The sequence below is a fragment of the Aptenodytes forsteri genome, unplaced genomic scaffold, assembly GCF_000699145.1.
Source record: "Aptenodytes forsteri isolate BGI_AS27 unplaced genomic scaffold, ASM69914v1 Scaffold351, whole genome shotgun sequence".
Classification (NCBI taxonomy): domain Eukaryota; kingdom Metazoa; phylum Chordata; class Aves; order Sphenisciformes; family Spheniscidae; genus Aptenodytes; species Aptenodytes forsteri.
In genome coordinates, this window is record NW_008794604.1 from 221834 (window position 1) to 234444 (window position 12611).

At 56.2% G+C, this 12611-nt stretch overlaps 1 protein-coding gene across 5 annotated transcripts in view; it reads left to right on the forward strand.

Moving 5' to 3' along the window:
- The window catches only part of SIL1 (SIL1 nucleotide exchange factor), a 99186-nt gene extending 87818 nt beyond the window's left edge, over positions 1 to 11368 (forward strand). For all 5 annotated transcript variants that reach the window (XM_009273192.2, XM_009273190.2, XM_009273193.2 and 2 more), the window contains 3 exons: positions 5753 to 5849; positions 8096 to 8260; positions 10762 to 11368. In XM_009273192.2, coding sequence (XP_009271467.1) covers positions 5753 to 5849; positions 8096 to 8260; positions 10762 to 11112 — 613 coding nt within the window. In that variant the 3' untranslated portion in view covers positions 11113 to 11368. The remainder of the gene's footprint in view (positions 1 to 5752; positions 5850 to 8095; positions 8261 to 10761) is intronic.
- Positions 11369 to 12611: the final 1243 nt, after the last annotated feature.

Genomic DNA, 12611 nt, shown 5'->3' on the forward strand with positions numbered 1-12611 from the left:
CTCTACCTGGCTTCGGCAGGTTGCTCAGAGTAAGAAGGTGACCCTTTTTTTTCTGGGGTCTCGTGTGGTTTGTACAACAAGCAGGCCGAGAAATAAATATTCTCTGTGTGTCCTTGCCGGAGCAGTGGAGATGAGAACGTTTGCCTGCCTGCCCTGCTCTGTGCTTCCAGGTCCCTCCGCACCACTTGGCTTTTCTTTCTTTCTTTTTTTTTTTAATAAAAATCTAATTTTGCTGCCGTATTGCAAGTTCCCGTGTAACTCAAGAGCCGCTGTTGCCTCAGGGCTGCGTTGCTGCTTTTCAGTCTTCCCATGCCCCTCGCATGTGTGGTCTGGAAACACTTTGAAAAGCCTCTCCTAAATTTGTGCACGTGTACTTGGGGTCATCCTAGGAGGAATTAGGGTAAGAGTATCTCTTAATGGATAGTACTCTAAAAAAATCCTCTCTTCGGCGAAATGGCAGCTACTTCCATGTAATGAGTTTGCCAGTGAGAATGGCAGAGAAGCCTGTGCTGGATTTTCAGGAGCAACAGCTGTGTCCCCCATACCGGTGCTGCTCCTTGGCATGCCCAAAACAATGTCCAGGGAGAAACAGCATCCGTCCCGCAAGCAGGTCCCTAACAGCCCGACAGCAAGGTGCGGGGGAATTGCAGCGTGTGTGGGATTACGAGCTACAGCGCGTGGAGAGGCTGTTTGGAGGGCTCTGATCCCAGCTTGCGAGAACATGTTTCCTCCAGGAAGCCTCCATCATGCTGGTGGGTCCTCTGGCCAGTCATCCCCGTCCTAAGGTCTTGCTGCTTCCACAAAGAGCTTTAATGGAAGAAAAAAAGGAAGAAAGGAGCAAACATCCCGACCTGGCAGCTGGTGGAAGATGCCAAGTCCCATCTCTGCCTTCACCACCCGCCCAAGGCAGGACCTGTCACCGGTCGCTGGGGCGCTGCGGCAACTTCATTTCAGTTTTACTCCGATAGCACTGATCACAGCGCATCAGCCCTTGTTTTTATTACTTTTGCTCCCCTCTCCGTGCGCTGTTGAGGCTTGCGGTGTTCTGGCAGACAAGCCTTGACTGTAATAATTTCTGGCCTTTCGTCGGAAGTTGTAACTCCAACGCAGTGAAATATAAACTGGCAGAAAATGGAGTGTTTCCTTCTGCCATTGCGAGCTGCAGCAGGCAGGCTCAGATGGAGGTTTTCTGTTGGCTTTCCCTCCCCTGCATTTGTGTTTTCCCCTCTCCGCCGAAGGGCACGGTCGCCCTCCTCCAGCCACCGAGAGGGAAACGTGCTGGGCTGATGAAATGGCACATGAAGTTTGTGCTCGGCAAAGTCACAACTCCAGGAGCTTCGGAAGGAGGCAGCAGTGGGAAACATAAATGTTGTTTGTCTTGTGGTCACAAGGGTGTGTCTTAAGTGCTGGGGTGTGCTTTTGACAGGCTGGGTGAGCCCGTCTGCGGAGATCCCTGGGAGAGGTGAGGAGAAGCAGGGTTGTCTGCAGGCAGCAGGGACATCTGGAGTTGGGTGGAGGATCAGCCTGGGTTGGGATTTGAAAGCACAGAGAGTAGACTGTAGACAACACCCTGGGAAAGAGGGTATTGTCTCCAGGATCTGTATCAAGAGGGTCTGGTGGCCCATGTCCAGAGCTGTTCAGAGGTCATCTCATGATCTGGGATGGATGACCCATGTCTCAAGAAGTTCAGGATCTTCTGTCCAAGGACAAAGCCCACCTTGCAAGGGACAGAGCTTTCTCAGGAGCTGCTCAGAGACGACGGCATGGACATGTGTGGGCAGTAGGGATTCCTGCCGGTCTCCCTGACCTCTTCATCCCTGCTCAATGCATCTTGGCCAGCGTGAACACCAGCAGCGTGCTAGTTAACCCCAGCACCCAGGCGGTTTCTTGCATGGATCAATCATGATGAGCCTGTACCCAGCCTTGTTTTCTACTCTTCAGGAACAGAATGAGAGATGGATGTGATGGACGTGGGCCACATGGCTGGGAGGGACAAGAACCTCGGACGTGTGGTGAGGGCCATATCAGGAGGGGATGCGTTGTGGCCCTGCAGTTGGGGTGGGTCCTCCCAGGGCGAACCGGGGCTGCATTTAGCACATGCAGGGGCCCTCTTGGGAAGCCGCTTGAACCTGGGCAGGGCACTTCTGTCGAGTCCCCATAGCCTTGTGCCTGTTCCTCACCCAGGTTTGAGGCTGGTTAATCTCATCCGTTGAGTGCTCCCAAATCTTTGCCATCACTGTAGCATCAGGGGGTGTCGTTGTAGGCTGTATTCAGTCTCTATCCCAGCCTCAGAGTTTCATTTCAGTGAATTTCTTGCTAGTGCCACCATCCTCTTATCCATTAGCAGATTAGCACAGGTTGAATTTCCCATGTGAGTGCTCCACAGTCTGTCTCATTGTATTTATTTTGTTCAGGCTGCTTTTCCCTGGGCTTGACAGTGTAATTTGTACAGATCTGTGCTGAGTTTTCCAAACTCTCAAATGAGCTTTTTTGTTAGCGTGAAGCCTGGACTATTGATAGTAGAGACATTAAACAACAGAAACATTGAGAAGTGAGCAGCACGCCTACCATCCAGGAAGGCTTCCTAACCTCTGGAGGTGCTCCTTGGCAAAAACTCCATGGTTCAGAGATTTTAATTAGATCTAATCCTCCAGGTGACCAACCAAGCATTAAAAGGCATACCAATTTTTCAGTTGCGTCCCTTGCTGTAGGAGTTTTTATTATTTATTTTAGATAAATGTGACAAAATAACTTGGATATCCCAAACTTAACGTTTTCCTTGAGTGGCGCTAAGAGGTCTCCAGCATAGGAGAGTCTCCTTTCAGTGCAGTTATACTCAGAAAAGTGCCCGCCTGCAAACTCGTTCTGCACTTACTCTGGTCTCCCTTTCCCGGAGTAACTTGCATGTGAAATTTGGTTGAGTTTTTGGATCAGAAGTTGTATTTTCTGAGCGTCAGAGTTGCCAGCTCCTCCTTGGGGTCTGGAAATGCAGCTGTGGTTTCTTTGCCTCTTGTTCGCACCGGTCACAGAGCCCCAGCATTGACAGCATGGCTGATGATGTGCCAGGCAGAGCCAAATCTCCACGCCGTGCCTTCCCCTAGAAAAGCCTGAAGCAGAAACAAGCACAACCCAACCTTACGCAAAGGCAGAGACCAAAAAGAAAAAAACAGAGCTGGAAAAACAGAGCTGGAAAAAACCCTCTTCTTCCCCCTCCTGCCTGGTTTGCAGCAGAGCCTGGCACGGCAGGAGGGCTGTCTGTGCGTCTCCTGTAGCGGCTGGGTGGGTTTTGGAGATGCACAGGGCTCTGATCACGGCCCCGGCGGCTGCGCTCGTGTTGCCCAGCCTCTGCAGGAGAAGGTTTCGTGCTGTTGTGGTGAGCACAGCAGTGTTCAGCCGTCCCAGCTCAAGCACCGTCTGTGCCCAACTCTCTGCTGAAGGCACCTTCAGCGACTTTGGTACGTGTATTCCTTCTCACTGCTGCATTTCCTTGCTGCTCTCTGGGTGTCACGTCTCTGCACTCCCAAAGGAGTCTAATCACAAGCCTGGCTTATAAATCCACCTGGACCAAAACGATGCAGGATTCATTCACTTCTGTAGGACAGATATTACTTATCTCTGTCTCTTTTGAGGTGAGGGTCACACTTGGCACGTTTCCGCCTGCTGGGATATGTTAGACCGGTCTTCAGCCAACCCCTGGGTGCTCTGGGAGCTGTTTGTCCTCCATCCCACCGTTGTACTCTTCTCTCCATCTTTGCCCTGGGAGAAGTTGCTGAGGCTGGACAGGGCGCCATGATGCTGCAGGGCTGCAGCCCCGTCCCTGGGCCTTGCCTGTGCTGGAGGGGCCGTGGCTCTCCGCGTGACTGCAGGTATGGCTGGAGATGAGAGCAGCGGTTGTCATCTGGGGGGAAATTGCCTTGCGTCCAGGGGTTGCCTGGGGGCAGCTGAAGGTTTTGGGGCTGATGCTGTTGGCCTGTGGTGGCTCCTGACTCTCCAAAATCAGAGCCCAGGCCAGGCCATCAGAGGTGCCATCGCTGCTCTGCAGGAAGAGGGGGTTGGCCACACGGGTCGTTTCCCACCATGTTGAGGCGGGAAATAACATCCTGTTGCTGCAGGAGACTCTGCTGAGCCTGTTGGCATGGTGAGGATGGGGGATAACATGCATCAGGTCCCACCTGGACCCAGGCACTACCAGAAGCTGGTTTGCTCCCAGGGCTGCTGGGGCTGCTGCAGTGCCGGCACACGGGGGTCTGCGGGTGCACATGTGGACCACGCTGCGAAAATCTCTTCTGCAGGAGGATCCTGAAGCCCCTGGATTCGTTCTTTCTCCTTCCTGCCCTGTCCAGGCAGGTCACAGATGTCCCCCTCCTTTGAAGGGTGCCTGCGCCGTGGCTCTGCCTGGGTGCCTGCCGCAGCAAGCGGGTGAGGAAGGAGAAATCAAAGGTGGCTTTCAACAACCCCCCTTTTCCTGCCTTGAGGTCAGCCTGGTAATGGCAGTCAGGAACCCGCACACCAGATCTGCCTCCTCTGAGCCATGGATGACTCCTAATGGCGTGAGAAGCAAAGCCTGGATGGAGCAGGGAGGGTTGGAGAGATTGCCCAGCACCTTGGTTGACACAGATGAGCTTAGTGTTTTGCTGTATTTCTGGGAGCGATGGGTTTAATTCAAAGCTGCTCCCTGCCCAAGTCCCTTTGTCTTCTGTTTTTGTTTGTTTATGACCCTATCTGCCTCCGTCTCTCTTATTTCTTGGACAATGCTTGGCACTGGCTGCTCCAGCAGCTTTCTGGTAGTGGTAAGAGCTGTGGGTGTTTTGCTGTAGCAGGGATGCGTGACCTTTGTCTGGCCACAGTGCGATTGCTGCTTCAAAGTCGAGCAAAGGCTGAAGTGCTGGAGCTCTTCCTCGGAGCGCGAGAGACCTGGGATCAGGGATGTAGACAGCCGGTACGTTGTGCTCAGGCTGTGAAAGCCCTGCCAAAGAGGGAGCTAGTAGCATCTAACCTCTCCGCCACCTTCAAAGACGTATTAGAAGTGGGTTTGCAAAGCATCTGTGTGGCCGAGGTGCCCCTGCCTGGGGCAGCACGGATGGTGGGCAAGGCTTGTCTTCGTCTGCCTGCACCCCGGGGCAGCTGTTCACATCCAGACCTGAAATTTTAGCCTGGTCCTTGCAGACAGAAGGATGGATTTAGCCATTTGTAGTCCTTGGAGAAAAGCGCTCGATGCGAGAGGTGTGTGGGTGGTGAGACCAGGAGTAATTTGTGATTCAGAGGTGACGGGGACAAGCAGGACCTTCCTTCAGGTGAGCTGGAGGGCTGGTGCTGCAGCACAGGAGCATTTAAATAAATCAGCATGTTAACAGCAAACAAGGAGCGTGAGAGGGGGAAAGCGAGAGCTGAAATAAAAGGCCGTTAAGGAATAGATGCGATGCAAAGCGAGAGGATCAATAGCTGAGAGGGAAACGCAGGGCAGGGCTCCTTGCCAGGGGAAGACAGGTAGGATGTGGGCACGTGGTGGGGTGATGCCCTTCCTCAGCCCTGTTGCTATCACTTCAGGTTGCATCGGTCGTGTGCTGTGTTTGGGGTGGCCTGCAGGGCTTTGCACCTTCTCCATAACTGTGAGCCATGGTTGGTGGGAGCTGGGGGGATTGACCCTCGTTCGTGTCCGCTGCGGGGTGCTGCCCCAGACAGACCCAGCGTCTGTCCCACCCTGCCGTGCCCCGCTCTGTTGGTGACCTGCCTTTTGCTTTTGTCCCTGCAGCAACCCCAAAGTCCAGATAGAAGCAATTGAGGGGGGCGCGCTGCAGAAGCTCCTGGTTATTCTGGCTACAGAACAACCCCTGGCTGTCAAGAAGAAGGTGAGCGGGCAGGGATGCACCTCTGGGTAAAGCCGTTTTTGTGCTGAACTGAACGTAAGGCCTCCTCCGGGCATCGCTGATATCGTGAGAGTGTGGGACCCTGCGCTGCTCCCCATGCTGGGTGGGCTCCAGTGCACCCCAGGGTGCTGGACCCCCCCCCGGCAGCCCTGGCCCCCCCCGCCGCGGGCACCGCCCCCCCCCCCCCAGCAGCATGCACAGCAGCTCTGCCAGCCCCACGGGGGACAGGGCTCGGTGCTGCGGCTCCCCTGGGAGAAAAGGTGGGGGTCCCCGTGGCAGGCGTAACGATCAGAGGCTAACAAACATGGGAGCTGACGTTTGGAAGGAGCTAATTGCTGGAGCCAGCCCCGTGTCCTGCCTTTGGCGGTGGCTTTGGAGCAAGCCGAGTGGCGCTGAGAGCCCCCAGCCAAATGTGCAGTGCTGTCCATCGGGGTGGGGGCTTCCTCGCCGCCTCCCTCCCTCCCTCCTCACCATACTCCCTGGAGCATGAGATCTCATTACCCTCGCTTTAGAGTGTGATGCCACCTCTGTTTACAGGCCATAAAATTATCTGGCTGCTCCCGAAAACCCAGCCCCACCGTTTAACACGGTGACCTCCTGCGAGAGGGGGTTCGGTGGGGCGAGGGAACCACCAGCTCTTTCATTCATCTTTAATGCACCTGCTGTTATTCCAGCAGCGGTGTGCTGCGAGTGTTTTAACAAGCTCCCGCAAACATGTTCCCCTTTAGTCCATGGTAAGAGTTCTCCAGCAAGTGAAAGGCACGGGAGAGGCTGGGGAACCTCTTTGCTTTCGGCCACGGGTGTGAGGAGGTCCCGGCCAGAGAAGTGCACCACAGGACGCTCCATGCTCAGAAACTCCTCCCAGGAGCACCCGTGGCTCAATCCGGAGCTCGTTTTGGGGTGGGGAGGGATGGCTGGGCATCCAGAGGCTCCCACCAACATCGCTTGAAGCCCTGGGTGGTGGGTGCAGGACAATTCTTTCCAGTGAGCCTGAACGCGTTCTGCTGGCAGCCTTCTCTGGAGAAGAGCGAGAGCGATGAGCTCAGTATTGTCCACATTCACACGTGGCCTTACGAGAGCCTCCGAGGGCTGAACCCCCTTTTCCAGGAGGACAGAGGCTTTTAATTTCCAGTTCCCATGCTGCGTACGGTCTCCTGTCTCTCTCCAGGCCAGGATCCCAAGGACAGGTCGGTGCCCCAGGCCCTTCCTGCAAGGGGCAGCAGCCCATGGCTCCCGCTCCGGTGGGTTTTCCGCCCCGGCGCTCGCAGCGGTGTGCAGCAGCGAGGCCAAAAGTGCATTTCTTCCCTCCCCTGTCCTTGGGCCTATGGTTAAAAAAGGAGATGGAAGCATCCTCCAATTCACCAGCGGCAACTCGGAAGATGGAAAATAGAAACAAATGGGACTGGGGAAGAGATGGCTGTCAGCTCGGATCTGTCTGCGGAGAGCGGGGATGCACGGTCCACCTCGGTGTGCGGAGGAGCCGGCTCTGCTCGCTGGCAGGCACCCAGATGAGCATCCCCGTCCCCGCTCGGGCAGGAGCCCTGCCCCGGGCGGCGCCAGCCCGTCCCCTCTGCAACCTGCAGTTGTAAAAACTAGACGAGTGTAAGATTCAGCCGGTTGGCCCCTAATTGCCTTCTCGGTGTTAACCCCGTGCCACTCAAGGCCCAGGAGGCAAGTGCGGGCATGCTGGTGCTTGCACCGTGACAGACCCTGTTTTGGGGCTGTGTCCTAGGAAACATCATGGTCTTGTACTCCGGCCATGTGGGTGCAAGGAAGAGGACGTTCCCCAGGTGTCCAAATCACCTCGAGGGGATCAGGCTCTGCTGAGCGGTGCTGGACCCCATTTCACCCCGTCCTTAGCCCGTAGCTGGGCTCCGTACCGAGGACCGGTGGGGGTGAACTGCGAGGAGAAGCGATGGTGTTGGGTCTGTTCAGGTGCTGGCCACAGGTCACTCTGGGTTATCGTTCTAGCAAACGCGGTGACAGTCCGGGTTGGAGTTTGGGTGGAAGTCACCCAAGTTCAGGCAGCCTCGCAGCGCTGGGGAGGATTGGGGTCAGGAGAAAAGGGGACTCTCGGAGATGCCCCTCAGCAAGGAGAGGTTTGAATGCGTCTGCCGGGGAGCTCCGCGCAAATGGGTTGGAGCATGTTTCTCCTGTCCCCATGAAGAGAGGCTGCACCAAATGCGGTGGCTGTGGGCACCGTGCTGATGGACCTCTCTCCCCGCCAGGCTCTCTTCGCGCTGTCCTCCATGCTGAGACACTTCCCCTACGCCCAGCAGCAGTTCCTCAAGCTGGGCGGCCTCCAGGTCCTCAGGAGCCTCTTCAGGCAGAAGGGGATGGAGACCCTCCACGTCCGTGTGGTGACGCTCCTCTACGACCTCATCGTGGAGAAGGTGAGGAGCCGGGAGGGAGGGGATGGGACCCGGCCAGGCACTCCCCACCTTCATCCCCTCACCGAGCCAAAGGGGCCCTCGAGCATTCTCGCAGAATGAGGGTGAGGAGGGGCCGATCCAGTATCGGTGCTGGTCCGTGCTGTTGGGATGTGGCCCGTGGGCTGGAGGGGACTCTACTGGGGGGGCTGAGTGCCTGGGAGAGCCCAGAGCAAGCTTAAATCTTTATTTTTCATTAAACTGCCATCGCCGTTTCCACCCGAGGGTGTTTAAATAACAAAATGGCAAGGACCTGAGTAGGGAAAATAGGCACCGGACTTGCAGTGAGCTCGGCTGCGGCGTCCAGCCGCCGGCTGCCAGCCAAGTGCCCGGGGACCAGCCGCTGTTGCTGTGCCCGTGCCTGCCTGCGTGTCCCTCGCTGGAGCCGAGCCCGCAACGTTAAGCGTTTTATTTTCAAATACCTTGGATTACTGCTGTAAATGTCAGTTTAAAACCCGTCTTTCCTTGCCATCGCTTGTTGTTCAGTCTGTGCGTTTCTCTCACTCCGGAGAATGGAAATGAAATCCACTTTCACTCAGTTTATAGCCAATTTGCCCTGCCGATTACTACCGCTGTAATACTTGGGTTTCAGGCACTGCAGAGCAACGTCTGCGTTTTAAAACAGTTGTTTTCCAGGAGACTTTGTAAAGGTGCAAATTATTTTAGCGGGTCTGAAATCTTATCAGGTGCTGGCTCTAACGCGCAGCGATCCTGTCTGTCTGCTCGCATGGAGAGGGAGCGTACGTGGGCATTGTACCAGAACCGTTCACTCCTGCTGCACGTTGTACGGCCGCCCCTCCGGCAGCCCCATCTGTTCCCAGCTCTGCTGTGGCTGGGGGCAGTCCGCAGCCCCGGCAAATTCTCAGGTTTGTGCTGGCTCTAACGCGCAGCGATCCTGTCTGTCTGCTCGCATGGAGAGGGAGCGTACGTGGGCATTGTACCAGAACCGTTCACTCCTGCTGCACGTTTTACGCCCGCCCCTCCGGCAGCCCCATCTGTTCCCAGCTCTGCTGTGGCTGGGGGCAGTCCGCAGCCCCGGCAAATTCTCAGGTTTATGTTAAAACAATGATTTTTTTTTTTTTTTTGCTGTCCTTCGGGCTGGGAACACCACGTATCGATCCCAGCCCCTTCGCTTTCCGAGTCTGCGGAGAAGATGGGAGAGCCCTCGGTGCCCGCCGGGGAGCAGGGCTGGTCCGAGCGGGGTGGCAGATTTGGGGTGGGCTGGGTGACAGTCAAATAGGTTGGTATGACAATCGTAAACTACCATCGGCAGCTCTCTGCGCTGAAGCACAAATTGCCGGGGCTCTGAACAGCTTTTTCTGCCGCCTTCTTTCCTTTTTACCCCAAATCCTGCATGGCCAGCGGGGGTTTAGCAGGCAGCCCTCTCGGGGGACCGGGAGAGGGGAGGTCTCCTCGGCGCTGTCCTTCCTTGTCCCCACTGTGTCCCATCCTGCTCCCCACAGCAGCCGCCCAGGGGACAGCAGGAGTCCATTGCCAAGCTGGTGAACAGGTCAGAGAAAATGTTCGGGGCACCCTCGGGGACCCAGGCGGCCCCCGGGGACGGGGTTGTCCGATCGCTTCTCGCAGCAGCTCCTGGGCACGCTGGCTGCCCTCTCCCTTCCCCAGGGCTGGATTTCTGCTCACCAGCCCCGCAGAAGCCCTCATCTCCCTTCAGCAGTCTGAGGCGAGCAGCCCTGCGTTAGGCAGAACTAATTAGCGAAGCGCAGACGTGGTAATTATCACAGGGGGCCACCAGCCAAGCGGGGGGGTCCACTGGGGGAACGGAGCCTGTTTGGGGAATTTCACGCTATCGACAGCCGTTCCAGCACCCAAGCCCCAAAGGGTGTCGGGGGGTGGTGGGAGGTTTCCCTTCCTCCCCCTGGCCCCGGCGCTGCTCGGGACAGGTCTCTCTCGCTGGGAAGGGAGCCGGCAGCCCTGCCTGCCCCCGTCCCTGCGGGCACCTTTCTGGTCTCGGCACCGTCCCTGCAGAATTTCAGTATTCAGGTTTTTCTGGACCAGGCTGGGAGGAAGAGGAGCCAGATTTTTCTGGCTGTGGCTGGAGTAGACCGAGATCTCCATCTCTTCCATAAGAGCCGCACGAAGCCAAGCGGTGATGTTTGTTAGGTGCTGAAGGAGCCTGTCCAGCAGCCCAAAGCAGCAGACCCAGAGACTTCACAGGTCTTCGGCTGAACTTCTTCCCCCCCCCGCGTCCCCTTTCAGGGCTGTGTGATACTGAAACCCCCGGTCACCGAGTGTTTTCCAGGGTGGGCAACCAGCCCCTGTGGCCAGCTTCATGCACGGGCAACAGGGAACCGGGACACAACCTTGTCTTGGTTTTCTGTTGCAAGTCACTCTCCAAGGCAGGTGTTACGGGGCGTGCATTGTCCTCTCCCATGATGTGTCACCTCCTGGGAGCAGTTGCTCTCCGATAGGGATATTAATCCATGTTCCACCACTTCCCACAGATGCTGCTTGAGGACTCGCAGCACGGAGATCAAATGGAAGAGAAAATCCAGCAGTACCGGCAAGTCAAGCTGGTCCCGGCGGTGGTGGAGCAGGACTGGTGCGTGGTCGTTTCCAACCTGCTGGCCATGCCAGAACACGACACTCGGGAGAAGGTCCTCAAGACAGTCGGCGTGCTGATGGCCTTCTGCAAGGAGCGCTACCGGGGGGACCAGGCCCTCAGCACCACCCTCAGCCTCCTACGCAGCGAGTACGAGGAGCTGGCGGCAGAGGAGCAGAGGGAAGGTGACAAAGATGGCTATTTCAAGGAACTCCTTGGGTCTGTAAATACCATCATCCAGGAATTAAGATGAAAACAGCCGTAGATTCAGTTCAATTCCAGATAATTCAGGGCAACAGCGTGAGTTTTGATGGCACCACTGTAAATGCACTTTTGAATAAACTGCTGGACTAAATGAGATCCAAGCGCTGGGCGAGTGTGCCAACAGCTTCATTGTTAAAACGTTTGGGGGCATGTCGTCTTTTGCATGGGGTACTGCTGGAAAAATAGAGGTATATACCTTAGAGGGAACGAGGTAGAGTCTCGGCTTACGTTGCCTCCAACCATGGTACCTTATGAGTGTTCTCAGTCGGTCTGCAGGATTATTTGGGGTGGGAAGGACTGAGGGATGTGGGACTGTCCTTGTTAGGCAGCTCCGCTGTGCAAAGGGAAGCGTTTGTTCCCGCAGCTCTGATCTGCCGTTGTTCTTGCCTGGTGATGACCCGCGGTGTCTGCGATCTTTTATTTGCTTCTGTATAACGCGGCTCGGCACTCAGACAGCACCGTTTGCCTTTGGATTGTTTTGTGCTTGTAGGGGAGGACTGAGTGTCGTTTCCTTGAAACGTTGGTTGGGGAGGCTCTCTGGAGGTCTCTAATCCAGCCTTCGCTCGGAGCAGAACCATCCCTCGGTCAAGTCAGTGTGGCCGTGACCCAGCTCCACCAACCCCTCTGTGTAGGTCATGTAGCTCCACCATGGGAGCTCTCCTGCAGCCCCCCTCTGCTTGGAGGCCAGCCACGTCCCAGTGGTCTGGGGGTCAAAACATCTATCGAAGCCCTGGTGTGGTACGGCCACGGACCCGCTCCTTCCGTCACGGGGGCTGACCAGCTGGTGAAGCACGCTTTGGCCTGCAACAAACCATTGAGTTTTTCCGCTTGCATTGTTCTTGGCTTTGGAAATGGCTTCCAGGAAGATCTCTAGGGGTTGAGGCTGGCCAGCCAAGGGTTTTTCATCCATGAAGTACAGCACGCTCTCCTTTCTGTGCTGGGCTGGGCATCTCCCTTCACCCACCTCTTCCAGCTGCACCTTCTCCTCCCTTTCCTATAGGCTCAGGTCCCCTTCCCCCATGAACCTCCTTTGAGGTCCTCCTCACGCTGGATGGTCCACTGGGGAAGACGTTCTGCCCTCTCCTCATGGGGCCGAGTCTGTCTCCCCACGTTGTCCTTCCTCTGGCGAGGAAGAAACCAAAGTCTTGCCTAAACCTCTGGCTGCCCAGCCCCTGGCCTGGGGATGACTGCTACCTCCCCCGCCATCAGCAAAGAAGATTATAAAAACTGAATTTATTCATTATTTTGTCTGTTTAATTTCAGTCCAAACCCCCCCTCCTTGTCCTGAACCCTTTTTGGGGAGGTTTTGGGTTTGGTTTTTTTTTTTGATAGAGATCAATTCCATTTCTCGCAAGTCCCCCTGTGAGAAATATGCAGGGTGGGAGGCTGCAGTGAGCCCAGCGAGCTCCACGGTGCTGCCTGGGGACGGGCATGCGGCCCCCCGGCCACCCTGCCTGGGGCTGTCCCCTGTGCAAGGACAGGCTGACC